Below are 18,013 nucleotides of genomic sequence, written 5' to 3'. Positions count from 1 at the left end.
TGGTGTGTGCTCTGTGGTCTGTCTCTATGTGTGCTCCGTGGTCTGTCTCTATGGTGTGTGCTCTGTGATCTGTCTCTATGGTGTGTGCTCTGTGGTCTGTCTCTATGGTGTGTGCTCTGTGGTCTATCTCTATGGTGTGTGCTCTGTGGTCTGTTTCTATGGTGTGTGCTCCATGGTCTGTCTCTATGGTGTGTGCTCCGTGTTCTGTCTCTATGGTTTGTGCTCCGTGGTCTGTTTCTATGGTGTGTGCTCCATGGTCTGTCTCTATGGTGTGTACTCCGTGGTCTGTCTCTGGTGTGTTTCGTGCTCTGCCTCTATGGTGTGTGCTCCATGGTCTGTCTCTATGGTGTGTGCTCCGTGTTCTGTCTCTATGGTTTGTGCTCCGTGGTCTGTTTCTATGGTGTGTGCTCCATGGTCTGTCTCTATGGTGTGTGCTCAGTGGTCTGTCTCTGGTGTGTTTCGTGGTCTGTCTCTATGGTGTGTGCTCTGTGGTCTGTCTCTATGTGTGCTCCGTGGTCTGTCTCTATGATGTGTGCTTCATGGTCGATCACTATGATGTGTGCTCCATGTTCTGTCTCTATGGTTTGTGCTCCATGGTCTGTCTCTATGGTGTGTGCTCCGTGGTCTGTCTCTATGGTGTGTACTCCGTGGTCTGTCTCTATGCTGTGTGCTCTGTGGTCTGTCTCTATGGTGTGTGCTCAGTGGTCTGTCTCTATGGTGTGTGCTCAGTGGTCTGTCTCTATGGTGTGTGCTCAGTGGTCTGTCTTTGTGGTGTGTGCTCCGTGGTCTGTCTCTATGGTGTGTGCTCCGTAGTCTGTCTCTATGGTGTGTGCTCTGTGGTCTGTCTCTACGGTGTATGCTCCGTGGTCTGTCTCTATGGTGTGAGCTGTGTAGTCTGTCTCTACGGTGTATGCTCCGTGGTCTTTCTCTATGGTGTGTGATGTGGTCTGTCTCTATGGTGTGTGCTCCGTGGTCTGTCTCTATTGTTTGTGTTCCACGGTCTGTCTCTATGGTGTGAGCTCAGTGGTCTGTCTCTATGGTGTGAGCTCTGTAGTCTGTCTCTATGGTGTATGCTCCGTGGTCTGTCTCTATGGTGTGTGCTCCGTGGTCTGTCTCTATGGTGTGTGCTCTGTAGTCTGTATCTATGGTGTGTGCTCTGTAGTCTGTATCTATGGTGTGTGCTCTGTGGTCTGTCTCTATGGTGTATGCTCCGTGGTATGTCTCTGTGGTGGGTGCTCTGTGGTCTGTCTCTATGGTGTGTGCTCCGTGGTCTGTCTCTATGGTGTGTGCTCCATGGTCTATCTCTATGGTGTGTGCTCCGTGGTCTGTCTTTGTAGTGTGTGCTCCTTCGTCTGTCTCTGTGGTGTGTGCTCTGTGGTCTGTCTCTATGGTTTGTGCTCCGTGGTCTGTCTCTATGGTGTGTGCTCTGTGGTCTGTCTCTATGATGTGTGCTCCATGGTCTATCTCTATGGTTTGTGCTCCATGGTCTGTCTCTATGGTGTGTGCTCCGTGGTCTGTCTTTGTGGTGTGTGCTCCTTGGTCTGTCTCTATGGTGTGTGCTCTGTGGTCTGTCTCTATGGTGTGTGCTCCGTGGTCTGTCTCTATGGTGTGTGCTCTCTGGTCTGTCTCTGTGGTGGGTGCTCTGTGGTCTGTCTCTATGGTGTGTGCTCTGTGGTCTGTCTCTATGGTGTGTGCTCTGTGGTCTGTCTCTATGGTGTGTGCTCTGTGGTCTGTCTCTATGGTGTGAGCTCCGTGGTCTGTCTCTATGGTGTGAGCTCCATGGTCTGTCTCTATGGTGTGTGCTCCGTGGTCTGTCTTTGTGGTGTGTGCTCCTTGGTCTGTCTCTATGGTGTGTGCTCTGTGGTCTGTCTCTATGGTGTGTGCTCCGTGGTCTGTCTCTGTGGTGGGTGCTCTGTGGTCTGTCTCTATGGTGTGTGCTCTGTGGTCTGTCTCTATGGTGTGAGCTCCGTGGTCTGTCTCTATGGTGTGTGCTCTGTGGTCTATCTCTATGGTTTGTGCTCCGTGGTCTGTCTCTATGGTGTGTGCTCCTTGCTCTGTCTCTATGGTGTGTGCTCAGTGGTCTGTCTCTATGTGTGCTCAGTGATCTGTCTCTATGGTGTGTGCTCCGTGGTCTGTCTCTAAGGTGTGTGCTCAGTGGTCTGTCTCTATGGTGTGTGCTCAGTGGTCTGTCTCTATGTGTGCTCCGTGTTCTGTCTCTATGGTTTGTGCTCCGTGGTCTGTCTCTATGGTGTGTGCTCCATGGTCTGTCTCTATGGTGTGTGCTCAGTGGTCTGTCTCTGGTGTGTTTCGTGGTCTGTCTCTATGGTGTGTGCTCTGTGTTCTGTCTCTATGGTTTGTGCTCCGTAGTCTGTCTCTATGGTGTGTGCTCCATGGTCTATCTCTATGGTGTGTGCTCCCTGGTCTGTCTCTATGGTGTGTGCTCAGTGGTCTGTCTCTGGTGTGTTTCGTGGTCTGTCTCTATGGTGTGTGCTTCGTGTTCTGTCTCTATGGTTTGTGCTCCGTAGTCAGTCTCTATGGTGTGTGCTCCATTGTCTATCTCTATGGTTTGCGCTCCATGGTCTGTCTTTGTGGTGTGTGCTCCGTGGTCTGTCTCTGTGGTGTGTGATCAGTGGTCTGTCTCTGTGGTGTGTGCTCCGTGGTCTGTCTCTATGCTGTGTGCTCTGTGGTCTGTCTCTATGGTGTGTGCTCAGTGGTCTGTCTCTATGGTGTGTGCTCTGTGTTCTGTCTCTATGATGTGTGCTCCTTGGTCTGTCTCTATGGTTTGTGCTCCTTGGTCTGTCTCTGTGGTGTGTGCTCAGTGGTCTGTCACTGGTGTGTTTCGTGGCCTGTCTCTATGGTGTGTGCTCCGTGGTCAGTCTCTATGGTGTATGTTCAGTGGTCTGTCTCTATGGTGTGTGCTCCTTGGCCTGTCTATATGGTGTGTGCTCCGTAGTCTGTCTCTATGGTGTGTGCTCCGTGGTCAGTCTCTATGGTATGTGCTCAGTGGTCTGTCTCTATTGTGTATGCTCTGTGGTCTGTCTCTATGTTGTGTGCTCTATGGTGTGTCTCTATGATATGTGCTCCGTGGTCTGTCTCTGTGGGGTATGCTCAGTGGTCTGTCTCTATGGTGTGTGCTCCATGGTCTGTCTCTATGGTGTGTGCTCCGTGGTCTGTCTCTATGGTGTGTGCTCAGTGGTCTGTCTCTGTGGTATGTGCTCTGTGGTCTGTCTCTATGGTGTGAGCTCGGTTGCCTGTCTCTATGGTGTGAGCTCTGTGGCCTGTCTCTACAGTGTATGCTCCGTGGTCTGTCTCTATTGTATTTTCTCTGTGGTTTGTCTCCATGGTCTGTCTCTATGGTTTGTCTCCATGGTCTGTCTCTATGGTGTGTGCTCGGTGGTCTGTTTCTATGTTGTGTGCTTCGTGGTCTGTCTCTATGTTGTGAGCTCTGTGGCCTGTCTCTGTGGGGTATGCTCTGTGGTCTGTCTCTATGTTGTGTGCTCTATGGTGTGTCTCTATGATATGTGCTCCGTGGTCTGTCTCTATGGTGTGTGCTCCATGGTCTGTCTCTATGGTGTGTGCTCCGTGGTCTGTCTCTATGGTGTGTGCTCAGTGGTCTGTCTCTATGGTGTGTGCTCCGTGGTCTGTCTCTATGGTGTGTACTCTGTGGTCTGTCTCTATGGTGTATGCTCTGTGGTCTGTCTCTATGGTGTGTGCTCCGTGGTCTGTCTCTATGGTGTGTGCTCAGTGGTCTGTCTCTATGGTGTGTGCTCCGTGGTCTGTCTCTATGGTGTGTGCTCAGTGGTCTGTCTCTATGGTGTGTGCTCCGTGGTCTGTCTCTATGGTGTGTACTCTGTGGTCTGTCTCTATGGTGTGTGCTCCGTGGTCTGTCTCTATGGTGTGTACTCTGTGGTCTGTCTCTATGGTGTATGCTCTGTGGTCTTTCTCTTTGTTGGGGGCTCTGTGTTCTGTCTCTATGGTGTGTGCTCAGTGGTCTGTCTCTAAGTTGTGTGCTCCGTGGTCTGTCTCTAAGGTGTGTGCTCAGTGGTCTGTCTCTATGGTGTGTGCTCCGTGGTCTGTCTTTGTGGTGTGTGCTCCTTGGTCTGTCTCTATGGTGTGTGCTCTGTGGTCTGTCTCTATGGTGTGTGCTCCGTGATCTGTCTCTGTGGTGGGTGCTCTGTGGTCTGTCTCTATGGTGTGTGCTCTGTGGTCTGTCTCTATGGTGTGTGCTCTGTGGTCTGTCTCTATGGTGTGTGCTCCGTGTTCTGTCTCTATGGTTTGTGCTCCGTGGTCTGTCTCTATGGTGTGTGCTCCATGGTCTGTCTCTATGGTGTGTGCTCAGTGGTCTGTCTCTGGTGTGTTTCGTGGTCTGTCTCTATGGTGTGTGCTCTGTGTTCTGTCTCTATGGTTTGTGCTCCGTAGTCTGTCTCTATGGTGTGTGCTCCATGGTCTATCTCTATGGTGTGTGCTCCCTGGTCTGTCTCTATGGTGTGTGCTCAGTGGTCTGTCTCTGGTGTGTTTCGTGGTCTGTCTCTATGGTGTGTGCTTCGTGTTCTGTCTCTATGGTTTGTGCTCCGTAGTCAGTCTCTATGGTGTGTGCTCCATTGTCTATCTCTATGGTTTGCGCTCCATGGTCTATCTCTATGGTTTGTGCTCCGTGGTCTGTCTTTGTGGTGTGTGCTCCGTGGTCTGTCTCTGTGGTGTGTGATCAGTGGTCTGTCTCTGTGGTGTGTGCTCCGTGGTCTGTCTCTATGCTGTGTGCTCTGTGGTCTGTCTCTATGGTGTGTGCTCAGTGGTCTGTCTCTATGGTGTGTGCTCTGTGTTCTGTCTCTATGATGTGTGCTCCTTGGTCTGTCTCTATGGTTTGTGCTCCTTGGTCTGTCTCTGTGGTGTGTGCTCAGTGGTCTGTCACTGGTGTGTTTCGTGGCCTGTCTCTATGGTGTGTGCTCCGTGGTCAGTCTCTATGGTGTATGTTCAGTGGTCTGTCTCTATGGTGTGTGCTCCTTGGCCTGTCTATATGGTGTGTGCTCCGTAGTCTGTCTCTATGGTGTGTGCTCCGTGGTCAGTCTCTATGGTATGTGCTCAGTGGTCTGTCTCTATTGTGTATGCTCTGTGGTCTGTCTCTATGTTGTGTGCTCTATGGTGTGTCTCTATGATATGTGCTCCGTGGTCTGTCTCTGTGGGGTATGCTCAGTGGTCTGTCTCTATGGTGTGTGCTCCATGGTCTGTCTCTATGGTGTGTGCTCCGTGGTCTGTCTCTATGGTGTGTGCTCAGTGGTCTGTCTCTGTGGTATGTGCTCTGTGGTCTGTCTCTATGGTGTGAGCTCGGTTGCCTGTCTCTATGGTGTGAGCTCTGTGGCCTGTCTCTACAGTGTATGCTCCGTGGTCTGTCTCTATTGTATTTTCTCTGTGGTTTGTCTCCATGGTCTGTCTCTATGGTTTGTCTCCATGGTCTGTCTCTATGGTGTGTGCTCGGTGGTCTGTTTCTATGTTGTGTGCTTCGTGGTCTGTCTCTATGTTGTGAGCTCTGTGGCCTGTCTCTGTGGGGTATGCTCTGTGGTCTGTCTCTATGTTGTGTGCTCTATGGTGTGTCTCTATGATATGTGCTCCGTGGTCTGTCTCTATGGTGTGTGCTCCATGGTCTGTCTCTATGGTGTGTGCTCCGTGGTCTGTCTCTATGGTGTGTGCTCAGTGGTCTGTCTCTATGGTGTGTGCTCCGTGGTCTGTCTCTATGGTGTGTACTCTGTGGTCTGTCTCTATGGTGTATGCTCTGTGGTCTGTCTCTATGGTGTGTGCTCCGTGGTCTGTCTCTATGGTGTGTGCTCAGTGGTCTGTCTCTATGGTGTGTGCTCCGTGGTCTGTCTCTATGGTGTGTGCTCAGTGGTCTGTCTCTATGGTGTGTGCTCCGTGGTCTGTCTCTATGGTGTGTACTCTGTGGTCTGTCTCTATGGTGTATGCTCTGTGGTCTTTCTCTTTGTTGGGGGCTCTGTGTTCTGTCTCTATGGTGTGTGCTCAGTGGTCTGTCTCTAAGTTGTGTGCTCCGTGGTCTGTCTCTATGGTGTGTGCTCTGTGATCTGTCTCTATGGTGTGTGCTCTGTGGTGTGTCTCTATGTTGGGGGCTCCATGGTCTGTCTCTATGTTTTGTGCTCCGGAGTCTGTCTCTGTGGTGTGTGCTCTGTGGTCTGTCTGTATGATGTATGCTCTCTGGTCTCTCTCTGTGTTGGAGGCTCCGTGGTCTGTCTCTATGGTGTGTGCTCCGTGGTCTTTGTCTGTGGTTTGAGCTCTTTTGCCTGTCTCTATGGTGTATGCTGCGTGGTCTGTCTCTATGTTGTGTTCTCAGTGGTCTGTCCCTATGGTATGTTCTCTGTGGTTTGTCTCCATGGTCTGTCTCTGTGGTGTGATCTCCCTGGTCTGTCTCTGTGGTGTATGCTCTGTGGTCTGTCTCTATGGTGTGTGCTCCATGGTCTGTCTCTATGGTGTGTGCTTCGTCGTCTGTCTCTGTGGTGTGTGCTCCATGGTCTGTCTCTGTAGTGTGTCATCCTTGGTCTGTCTCTATGGTGTGTGCTCTGTGGTCTGTCTCTGTGGGGTATGCACTGTGGTATGTCTCTATGGTGTGTGCTCAGTTGTCTGTCTCTGAAGTGTGAGCTCTATGGCCTATCTCTATGGTGTATGCTCCGTAGTCTGTCTCTGGTGTGCGTTTTGTGGTTTGTCTCTATGGTCTGTACTCCGTGGTTTGTCTCCATGGTCCGTCTGTAAGTTGTGTGCTCTGTGGTCTGTCTCTGTCGTGTGCTCTGGGTCTGTCTCCTTGGTGGGTGCTCTGTGGTCTGTCTCTATGCTGTGTGCTCTGTGGTCTCTCTGTGGTGTTCTCTCTGGTGTGTCTCTGTGGTGTGTGCTCCGTGTTCTGTCTCAGTGGTGTGTGCTCCGTGGTCTGTCTCTGTGGTGTGTGCTCTGTGGTCTGTCTCTGTGGTGTGAGCTCTGTGGTCTGTCTCTGTGGTGTGTGCTCCGAGGTCTGTCTCTATGGTGTGTGCTCCGTGGTTTATATCTGTGGTGTGTGCTCAGTGGTCTGTCTCTGTGGTGTGAGCTCCGAGGTCTGTCTCTATGGTGTGTACTCCGTGGTTTATATCTGTGGTGTGTGCTCAGTGGTCTGTCTCTGTGGTGTGTGCTCAGTGGTCTGTCTCTGTGGTGTGTGCTCAGTGGTCTGTCTCTATGGTGTGTGCTCCGTGGTCTGTCTCTATTGTGTGTGCTCCGTCGTCTGTCTCTATGGTGTGTGCTCCGTGGTCTGTCTCTGTGGGGTATGCTCTGTGGCCTGTCTCTATGGTATGTGCTCCGTGGTCTGTCTCTATGGTGTGTGCTCAGTGGTCTGTCTCTATGGTGTGCGCTCTGTGGTCTGTCTCTATGGTGTGTGCTCTGTGGTCTGTCTCTATGGTGTGTGCTCAGTGGTCTGTCTCTATGGTTTGTGCTCAGTGGTCTGTCTCTATGGTGTGTGCTCCGTGGTCTGTCTCTATGGTGTGTGCTCCGTGGTCTGTCTCTATGGTGTGAGCTCTGTAGTCTGTCTCTAAGTTGGGGGCTCCGTGGTCTGTCTCTATGGTGTGTGCTCCGTGGTCTGTCTCTATGGTGTGAGCTCTGTAGTCTGTCTCTAAGTTGGGGGCTCCGTGGTCTGTCTCTATGGTGTGTGTTCCGTGTTCTGTCTCTATGGTGTGTGCTCAGTGGTCTGTCTCTATGTGTGCTCCGTGGTCTGTCTCTATGGTGTGTGCTCCGTGGTCTGTCTCTATGGTGTGAGCTCTGTAGTCTGTCTCTAAGTTGGGGGCTCCGTGGTCTGTCTCTATGGTGTGTGCTCCGTGGTCTGTCTCTATGGTGTGTGCTCTGTGGTCTGTCTCTATGTGTGCTCCTTGGTCTGTCTCTATGGTGTGTGCTCCTTGGTCTGTCTCTATGGTGTGTGCTCAGTGCTCTGTGTCTATGTGTGCTCCGTGGTCAGTCTCTATGGCGTGTGCTCTGTGATCTGTCTCTATGGTGTGTGCTCCGTGTTCTGTCTCTATGGTGTGTGCTCAGTGGTCTGTCTCTATGGTGTGTGCTCAGTGGTCTGTCTCTATGTGTGCTCCGTGGTCTGTCTCTATGGTGTGTGCTCTGTGATCTATCTCTATGGTGTGTGCTCTGTGGTCTGTCTCTATGGTGTGTGCTCTGTGGTCTGTCTCTATGTGTGCTCCGTGGTCTGTCTCTATGGTGTGTGCTCTGTGATCTGTCTCTATGGTGTGTGCTCTGTGATCTATCTCTATGGTGTGTGCTCTGTGGTCTGTCTCTATGGTGTGTGCTCTGTGGTCTGTCTCTATGTGTGCTCCGTGGTCTGTCTCTATGGTGTGTGCTCTGTGATCTGTCTCTATGGTGTGTGCTCTGTGGTCTGTCTCTATGGTGTGTGCTCTGTGGTCTATCTCTATGGTGTGTGCTCCGTGGTCTGTCTCTATGGTGTGTGCTCCATGGTCTGTCTCTATGGTGTGTGCTCCGTGGTCTGTTTCTATGGTTTGTGCTCCGTGGTCTGTTTCTATGGTGTGTGCTCCGTGGTCTGTCTCTATGGTGTGTACTCCGTGGTCTGTCTCTGGTGTGTTTCGTGCTCTGTCTCTATGGTGTGTGCTCCATGGTCTGTCTCTATGGTGTGTGCTCCGTGTTCTGTCTCTATGGTTTGTGCTCCGTGGTCTGTTTCTATGGTGTGTGCTCCATGGTCTGTCTCTATGGTGTGTGCTCAGTGGTCTGTCTCTGGTGTGTTTCGTGGTCTGTCTCTATGGTGTGTGCTCTGTGGTCTGTCTCTATGTGTGCTCCGTGGTCTGTCTCTATGATGTGTGCTTCATGGTCGATCACTATGATGTGTGCTCCATGTTCTGTCTCTATGGTTTGTGCTCCATGGTCTGTCTCTATGGTGTGTGCTCCGTGCTCTGTCTCTATGGTGTGTACTCCGTGGTCTGTCTCTATGCTGTGTGCTCTGTGGTCTGTCTCTATGGTGTGTGCTCAGTGGTCTGTCTCTATGGTGTGTGCTCAGTGGTCTGTCTCTATGGTGTGTGCTCAGTGGTCTGTCTTTGTGGTGTGTGCTCCGTGGTCTGTCTCTATGGTGTGTGCTCCGTAGTCTGTCTCTATGGTGTGTGCTCTGTGGTCTGTCTCTACGGTGTATGCTCCGTGGTCTGTCTCTATGGTGTGAGCTGTGTAGTCTGTCTCTACGGTGTATGCTCCGTGGTCTTTCTCTATGGTGTGTGATGTGGTCTGTCTCTATGGTGTGTGCTCCGTGGTCTGTCTCTATTGTTTGTGTTCCACGGTCTGTCTCTATGGTGTGAGCTCAGTGGTCTGTCTCTATGGTGTGAGCTCTGTAGTCTGTCTCTATGGTGTATGCTCCGTGGTCTGTCTCTATGGTGTGTGCTCCGTGGTCTGTCTCTATGGTGTGTGCTCTGTAGTCTGTATCTATGGTGTGTGCTCTGTAGTCTGTATCTATGGTGTGTGCTCTGTGGTCTGTCTCTATGGTGTATGCTCCGTGGTCTGTCTCTGTGGTGGGTGCTCTGTGGTCTGTCTCTATGGTGTGTGCTCCGTGGTCTGTCTCTATGGTGTGTGCTCCATGGTCTATCTCTATGGTGTGTGCTCCGTGGTCTGTCTTTGTGGTGTGTGCTCCTTCGTCTGTCTCTGTGGTGTGTGCTCTGTGGTCTGTCTCTATGGTTTGTGCTCCGTGGTCTGTCTCTATGGTGTGTGCACTCTGGTCTGTCTCTATGATGTGTGCTCCATGGTCTATCTCTATGGTTTGTGCTCCATTGTCTGTCTCTATGGTGTGTGCTCCGTGGTCTGTCTTTGTGGTGTGTGCTCCTTGGTCTGTCTCTATGGTGTGTGCTCCATGGTCTGTCTCTATGGTGTGTGCTCAGTGGTCTGTCTCTATGGTGTGTGCTCAGTGGTCTGTCTTTGTGGTGTGTGCTCCGTGGTCTGTCTCTATGGTGTGTGCTCTGTGGTCTGTCTCTACGGTGTATGCTCCGTGGTCTGTCTCTATGGTGTGAGCTGTGTAGTCTGTCTCTACGGTGTATGCTCCGTGGTCTTTCTCTATGGTATGTGATGTGGTCTGTCTCTATGGTGTGTGCTCCGTGGTCTGTCTCTATTGTTTGTGTTCCACGGTCTGTCTCTATGGTGTGAGCTCAGTGGTCTGTCTCTATGGTGTGAGCTCTGTAGTCTGTCTCTATGGTGTATGCTCCGTGGTCTGTCTCTATGGTGTGTGCTCCGTGGTCTGTCTCTATGGTGTGTGCTCTGTAGTCTGTATCTATGGTGTGTGCTCTGTAGTCTGTATCTATGGTGTGTGCTCTGTGGTCTGTCTCTATGGTGTATGCTCCGTGGTCTGTCTCTGTGGTGGGTGCTCTGTGGTCTGTCTCTATGGTGTGTGCTCCGTGGTCTGTCTCTATGGTGTGTGCTCCATGGTCTATCTCTATGGTGTGTGCTCCGTGGTCTGTCTCTATGGTGTGTGCTCCGTGGTCTGTCTCTATGGTGTGTGCTCCATGGTCTATCTCTATGGTGTGTGCTCCATGGTCTATCTCTATGGTGTGTGCTCCGTGGTCTGTCTTTGTGGTGTGTGCTCCTTCGTCTGTCTCTGTGGTGTGTGCTCTGTGGTCTGTCTCTATGGTTTGTGCTCCGTGGTCTGTCTCTATGGTGTGTGCTCTCTGGTCTGTCTCTATGATGTGTGCTCCATGGTCTATCTCTATGGTTTGTGCTCCATGGTCTGTCTCTATGGTGTGTGCTCCGTGGTCTGTCTTTGTGGTGTGTGCTCCTTGGTCTGTCTCTATGGTGTGTGCTCTGTGGTCTGTCTCTATGGTGTGTGCTCCGTGGTCTGTCTCTATGGTGTGTGCTCTCTGGTCTGTCTCTGTGGTGGGTGCTCTGTGGTCTGTCTCTATGGTGTGTGCTCTGTGGTCTGTCTCTATGGTGTGTGCTCTGTGGTCTGTCTCTATGGTGTGTGCTCTGTGGTCTGTCTCTATGGTGTGAGCTCTATGGTCTATCTCTATGGTTTGTGCTCCATGGTCTGTCTCTATGGTGTGTGCTCCGTGGTCTGTCTTTGTGGTGTGTGCTCCTTGGTCTGTCTCTATGGTGTGTGCTCTGTGGTCTGTCTCTATGGTGTGTGCTCCGTGGTCTGTCTCTGTGGTGGGTGCTCTGTGGTCTGTCTCTATGGTGTGTGCTCTGTGGTCTGTCTCTATGGTGTGAGCTCCGTGGTCTGTCTCTATGGTGTGTGCTCTGTGGCCTATCTTTATGGTTTGTGCTCCGTGGTCTGTCTCTATGGTGTGTGCTCCTTGCTCTGTCTCTATGGTGTGTGCTCAGTGGTCTGTCTCTATGTGTGCTCAGTGATCTGTCTCTATGGTGTGTGCTCCGTGGTCTGTCTCTAAGGTGTGTGCTCAGTGGTCTGTCTCTATGGTGTGTGCTCAGTGGTCTGTCTCTATGTGTGCTCCGTGTTCTGTCTCTATGGTTTGTGCTCCGTGGTCTGTCTCTATGGTGTGTGCTCCATGGTCTGTCTCTATGGTGTGTGCTCAGTGGTCTGTCTCTGGTGTGTTTCGTGGTCTGTCTCTATGGTGTGTGCTCTGTGTTCTGTCTCTATGGTTTGTGCTCCGTAGTCTGTCTCTATGGTGTGTGCTCCATGGTCTATCTCTATGGTGTGTGCTCCCTGGTCTGTCTCTATGGTGTGTGCTCAGTGGTCTGTCTCTGGTGTGTTTCGTGGTCTGTCTCTATGGTGTGTGCTTCGTGTTCTGTCTCTATGGTTTGTGCTCCGTAGTCAGTCTCTATGGTGTGTGCTCCATTGTCTATCTCTATGGTTTGCGCTCCATGGTCTATCTCTATGGTTTGTGCTCCGTGGTCTGTCTTTGTGGTGTGTGCTCCGTGGTCTGTCTCTGTGGTGTGTGCTCAGTGGTGTGTGCTCCGTGGTCTGTCTCTATGCTGTGTGCTCTGTGGTCTGTCTCTATGGTGTGTGCTCAGTGGTCTGTCTCTATGGTGTGTGCTCTGTGTTCTGTCTCTATGATGTGTGCTCCTTGGTCTGTCTCTATGGTTTGTGCTCCTTGGTCTGTCTCTGTGGTGTGTGCTCAGTGGTCTGTCACTGGTGTGTTTCGTGGCCTGTCTCTATGGTGTGTGCTCCGTGGTCAGTCTCTATGGTGTGTGTTCAGTGGTCTGTCTCTATGGTGTGTGCTCCTTGGCCTGTCTATATGGTGTGTGCTCCGTAGTCTGTCTCTATGGTGTGTGCTCCGTGGTCAGTCTCTATGGTATGTGCTCAGTGGTCTGTCTCTATGGTGTGTGCTCTGTGGTCTGTCTCTATTGTGTGTGCTCCGTGGTCTGTCTCTGTGGTGTATGCTCTGTGGTCTGTCTCTATGGTATGTGCTCCGTGGTCTGTCTCTATGGTGTGAGCTCGGTTGCCTGTCTCTATGGTGTGAGCTCTGTGGCCTGTCTCTACAGTGTATGCTCCGTGGTCTGTCTCTATTGTATTTTCTCTGTGGTTTGTCTCCATGGTCTGTCTCTATGGTTTGTCTCCATGGTCTGTCTCTATGGTGTGTGCTCAGTGGTCTGTTTCTATGTTGTGTGCTTCGTGGTCTGTCTCTATGTTGTGAGCTCTGTGGCCTGTCTCTGTGGGGTATGCTCTGTGGTCTGTCTCTATGTTGTGTGCTCTATGGTGTGTCTCTATGATATGTGCTCCGTGGTCTGTCTCTGTGGGGTATGCTCAGTGGTCTGTCTCTATGGTGTGTGCTCCATGGTCTGTCTCTATGGTGTGTGCTCCGTGGTCTGTCTCTATGGTGTGTGCTCAGTGGTCTGTCTCTGTGGTATGTGCTCTGTGGTCTGTCTCTATGGTGTGAGCTCGGTTGCCTGTCTCTATGGTGTGAGCTCTGTGGCCTGTCTCTACAGTGTATGCTCCGTGGTCTGTCTCTATTGTATTTTCTCTGTGGTTTGTCTCCATGGTCTGTCTCTATGGTTTGTCTCCATGGTCTGTCTCTATGGTGTGTGCTCAGTGGTCTGTTTCTATGTTGTGTGCTTCGTGGTCTGTCTCTATGTTGTGAGCTCTGTGGCCTGTCTCTGTGGGGTATGCTCTGTGGTCTGTCTCTATGTTGTGTGCTCTATGGTGTGTCTCTATGATATGTGCTCCGTGGTCTGTCTCTATGGTGTGTGCTCCATGGTCTGTCTCTATGGTGTGTGCTCCGTGGTCTGTCTCTATGGTGTGTGCTCAGTGGTCTGTCTCTATGGTGTGTGCTCCGTGGTCTGTCTCTATGGTGTGTACTCTGTGGTCTGTCTCTATGGTGTATGCTCTGTGGTCTGTCTCTATGGTGTGTGCTCCGTGGTCTGTCTCTATGGTGTGTGCTCAGTGGTCTGTCTCTATGGTGTGTGCTCCGTGGTCTGTCTCTATGGTGTGTGCTCAGTGGTCTGTCTCTATGGTGTGTGCTCCGTGGTCTGTCTCTATGGTGTGTACTCTGTGATCTGTCTCTATGGTGTATGCTCTGTGGTCTTTCTCTTTGTTGGGGGCTCTGTGTTCTGTCTCTATGGTGTGTGCTCAGTGGTCTGTCTCTAAGTTGTGTGCTCCGTGGTCTGTCTCTATGGTGTGTGCTCTGTGATCTGTCTCTATGGTGTGTGCTCTGTGGTGTGTCTCTATGTTGGGGGCTCCATGGTCTGTCTCTATGTTTTGTGCTCCGGAGTCTGTCTCTGTGGTGTGTGCTCTGTGGTCTGTCTGTATGATGTATGCTCTCTGGTCTCTCTCTGTGTTGGAGGCTCCGTGGTCTGTCTCTATGGTGTGTGCTCCGTGGTCTTTGTCTGTGGTTTGAGCTCTTTTGCCTGTCTCTATGGTGTATGCTGCGTGGTCTGTCTCTATGTTGTGTTCTCAGTGGTCTGTCCCTATGGTATGTTCTCTGTGGTTTGTCTCCATGGTCTGTCTCTGTGGTGTGATCTCCCTGGTCTGTCTCTGTGGTGTATGCTCTGTGGTCTGTCTCTATGGTGTGTGCTCCATGGTCTGTCTCTATGGTGTGTGCTTCGTCGTCTGTCTCTGTGGTGTGTGCTCCATGGTCTGTCTCTGTAGTGTGTCATCCTTGGTCTGTCTCTATGGTGTGTGCTCTGTGGTCTGTCTCTGTGGGGTATGCACTGTGGTATGTCTCTATGGTGTGTGCTCAGTTGTCTGTCTCTGAAGTGTGAGCTCTATGGCCTATCTCTATGGTGTATGCTCCGTAGTCTGTCTCTGGTGTGCGTTTTGTGGTTTGTCTCTATGGTCTGTACTCCGTGGTTTGTCTCCATGGTCCGTCTGTAAGTTGTGTGCTCTGTGGTCTGTCTCTGTCGTGTGCTCTGGGTCTGTCTCCTTGGTGGGTGCTCTGTGGTCTGTCTCTATGCTGTGTGCTCTGTGGTCTCTCTGTGGTGTTCTCTCTGGTGTGTCTCTGTGGTGTGTGCTCCGTGTTCTGTCTCAGTGGTGTGTGCTCCGTGGTCTGTCTCTGTGGTGTGTGCTCTGTGGTCTGTCTCTGTGGTGTGAGCTCTGTGGTCTGTCTCTGTGGTGTGTGCTCCGAGGTCTGTCTCTATGGTGTGTGCTCCGTGGTTTGTTTCTATGGTGCATGCTCCGTGGTCTGTCTCCGTGGTGTGAGCTCCGAGGTCTGTCTCTATGGTGTGTACTCCGTGGTTTATATCTGTGGTGTGTGCTCAGTGGTCTGTCTCTGTGGTGTGTGCTCAGTGGTCTGTCTCTGTGGTGTGTGCTCAGTGGTCTGTCTCTGTGGTGTGTGATCCGAGGTCTGTCTCTATGGTGTGTCCTCCGTGGTCTGTCTCTGTGGTGTGTTCTCCGTGGTCTGTCTCTGTGTTGTGAGCTCTGTGGCCTGTCTCTATGCTTTGTGCTCCATGGTCGGTCTCTATGGTGTGTCCTCCGTGGTCTGTCTCTGTAGTGTGTCATCCGTGGTCTGTCTCTGTGGTGTGTGCTCCGTGTTCTGTCTCTGTGGTGTGTGCTCCGTGGTCTGTCTCTGTGGTGTGTGCTCTGTGGTCTGTCTCTGTGGTGTGAGCTCTGTGGTCTGTCTCTGTGGTGTGTGCTCCGAGGTCTGTCTCTATGGTGTGTGCTCCGTGGTTTGTCTCTATGGTGCATGCTCCGTGGTCTGTCTCTGTGTTGTGAGTTCCGAGGTCTGTCTCTATGGTGTGTACTCCGTGGTTTGTCTCTGTGGTGTGTGCTCAGTGGTCTGTCTCTGTGGTGTGTGCTCAGTGGTCTGTCTCTGTGGTGTGTGATCCGAGGTCTGCCTCTATGGTGTGTCCTCCGTGGTCTGTCTCTGTGGTGTGTGCTCCGTGGTCTGTCTCTGTGTTGTGAGCTCTGTGGCCTGTCTCTATGCTGTGTGCTCCATGGTCTATCTCTATGGTGTGTCCTCCGTGGTCTGTCTCAGTAGTGTGTCTTCCGTGGTCTGTCTCTGTGGTGTGTGTTCTGTGGTCTGACTCTATGGGGTATGCTCTGTGGTCTGTCTCTATGGAGTGTGCTCAGTGGTCTGTCTCGGAGGTGTGAGCTCTGTGGCCTGTCTCTACAATGTATGCTCCCTAGTCTGTCTCTGGTGTGTGCTCTGTGGTCTGTCTCTGTGGTGTGTGCCGGGTCCGTCTCCTTGGTGGGTGCTCTGTGGTCTGTCTCTATGCTGTGAACTCCATGGTCTGTCTCTGTGGTGTGCTCCGTGGTGTGTCTCTGTGGTCTTTCTCTGTGGTGTGAGCTCTGTGGTCTGTCTCTCTGGTGTGTGCTCCGAGGTCTGTCTCTATGGTGTGTGCTCCGTGGTTTGTATCTATGGTGCGTGCTCCATTGTCTGTCTCTGTGGTGTAAGCTCCAAGGTCTGTCTCTATGGTGTGTGCTCCGAAGTCTGTCTCTGTGGTGTGTTCTCCGTGGTCTGTCTCTGTGGTGTGAGCTCGGTGGCCTGTCTCTACAGTGTATGCTCCGTAGTCTGTCTCTGGTGTGTGTTTTGTGGTCTGTCTCTATGGAATGTGCTCCGTGGTTTGTCTCTATGGTCTGTCTCGGTGGTGTGTTCTCTGTCTCTTTGGTGTATGCTCTGTGGTCTGGCTCTATGGTGTGTGCTCCAGGTCTGTCTCCTTGGTGGGTGCTCTGTGGTCTGTCTCTATGGTGTGTGCTCTGTGGTCTGTCTCTGTGGTGGGTGCTCTGTGGTCTGTCTCTATGCTGTGTGCTCTGTGGTCTGTCTCTGTGTTCTGTCTTGATGGTCTGTCTCTATGGTGTGTGCTTCGTGGTCTTTCTTATTGGTCTCTCTCCGTGGTCTATCTGTATGGTGTGTGCTCCCTGGTCTGTCTATATGGTGTGCGCTCTGTGATTTGTCTTTGTCATCTCTGTCTATGATCTCTCTCTGTGGTCTGTCTTTATGGTATGTCTATATGGTGTGTGCTTTGTGGTCTTTCTTATTGGTCTATCTCTGTGTTCTGTCTCTGTGGTGTGTGCTCTGTGGTCTGTCTCTGCTGTCTCTCTATCCGTGGTCTGTCTCTGTGGTGTGTGATCCGTGGTCTGACTCTGTGGTGTATGATCCGTGGTCTGTCTTTATAGTGTGTGCTCCATGGTCTGTTTCCTTAGTCTGTCTCCCTTGTCTCCCTCCGTGGTCTGTCTCCCTTGTCTCTGTCCGTGGTCACTCTCCGTGGTCTCCCTCCGTGGTCTCTCTCCCTTGTCTATCTCCGTGGTCGCTCTCCGTGGTCTCCCTCTGTGTTCTGTCCCCTTTGTCTCTCCCCGTGGTCTCCCTCCATGGTCTCTCTCCGTGGTCTCCCTCCGTGGTCTCTCTCCGTGGTCTGCCTCCGTGGTCTGTCTCTATGATTTCTTCCCCCTTTCTAGGCGTTTTACCTGTAGATGAGCACTGGGACTATCAGCTCCACGTTCTGCTCCTGCGTCTCTGACTTCAGCACGATCTCCATCATGTCCTTGAAGTCCTTCTGCCATTCTACTTCAGTCTCCAGAGGGAGGAAGTTTCCTAAATCACAAGAAATTAATTCAAATAGCAGTGATTGCGGCGCCCCCTGTGGATGGTTGTTTCCTGGGAACTTCTGCTTCATATTTCTATAACCAGTAATTGAGTTGTCGCAGCACAACTCTCATCATTCTTCTTCACTGGCTGATATCAGCGGACACGATAGCAGTATGTCTGATATCAGTACGGAGCACAAGGCAAAGCTTCTGATACTTACTCGCCTCGTGCAGGAATGTGCTGACACCTCCCCCCGCAGGCGGCTCACAGCCACTACATCACTGTAACAGCCACTGTTTGTTAAGGCTGAGTGTAACAGACACTGAAATATATCACAAAAAAGGGAAACAAACCCCAAAAGGTGATTTTATGGATAAAGGGAATCAGTCAGTTATCGTCCCTCCTGAGCCATCTATAGGGGCAGCAGGTGATATGAAGCTGAATAAAATGATACCTTCTGTCAGGAAAAACACTTGGGTCAGACCTTGCAGCCCTCTGGCGCCCCCTTATCCTGCTGGTCAAACACGGTATTGACCGAGGATAAGCACGGGTGCAGCTGCTCTAATTTATGTCGACTATTGCGGCACGTGATGTGACAGGACGTATATATACCACCAGTTCCTTCCAGGAACATATATATACCTCCGACCAGCCACCCTCAAACCACAATATCACATAAATACTGGTATACTGCCAACACCGATCGCTTAACAGGTGGATCGGGTACCGGTTATGTAACGTGAATTAGCGGGTGAGGAACGTGTTTGCTCGACATAGGACAAGAAGAACGAAGCTGGTAAATAATAATGATTTACTCCCGAAAGTGGGCAGTGTTTACAAAAGATATACAAGATATTATAAAGGAGACAATTTACATGTATGCATAAAACAGTTATTAAAATAAAAGGGGAAAATAATAGCAAAACCTGCGCCACGAGGTGATGGTCTCAGATTCTGTGGGGGGGGCGGCTCCCCGGAAATTAAATGTGATTCTTCCACGCAGCGAGGAGTGCATGCGTCTGACGTCCCGGGTAAGAATGAAGTAAAATGGCCGTTCTGGTTTTTAGTAAGGGGCCAAAACTCTAGGAGACACCCATGTT

At 51.4% G+C, this 18,013-nt stretch overlaps 1 protein-coding gene across 1 annotated transcript in view; it reads right to left on the bottom strand.

Moving 5' to 3' along the window:
• Positions 1-18,013, bottom strand: part of LOC141162667 (uncharacterized) — a 42,351-nt gene that overhangs the window by 18,252 nt on the left and 6,086 nt on the right. The window contains exon 2 of the mRNA XM_073649013.1: positions 16,793-16,919. Within this exon, the coding sequence (XP_073505114.1) occupies positions 16,793-16,919 (127 nt within the window). The remainder of the gene's footprint in view (positions 1-16,792; positions 16,920-18,013) is intronic.

Source organism: Phyllobates terribilis, unplaced genomic scaffold (genome assembly GCF_046119375.1).
Source record: "Phyllobates terribilis strain yellow unplaced genomic scaffold, ASM4611937v1 Scaffold_9__5_contigs__length_417890890, whole genome shotgun sequence".
Classification (NCBI taxonomy): Eukaryota; Metazoa; Chordata; class Amphibia; order Anura; family Dendrobatidae; genus Phyllobates; species Phyllobates terribilis.
The sequence above is the reverse complement of the archived record's forward strand: the minus strand, read 5'-3'. Positions and strand labels throughout refer to the sequence as shown.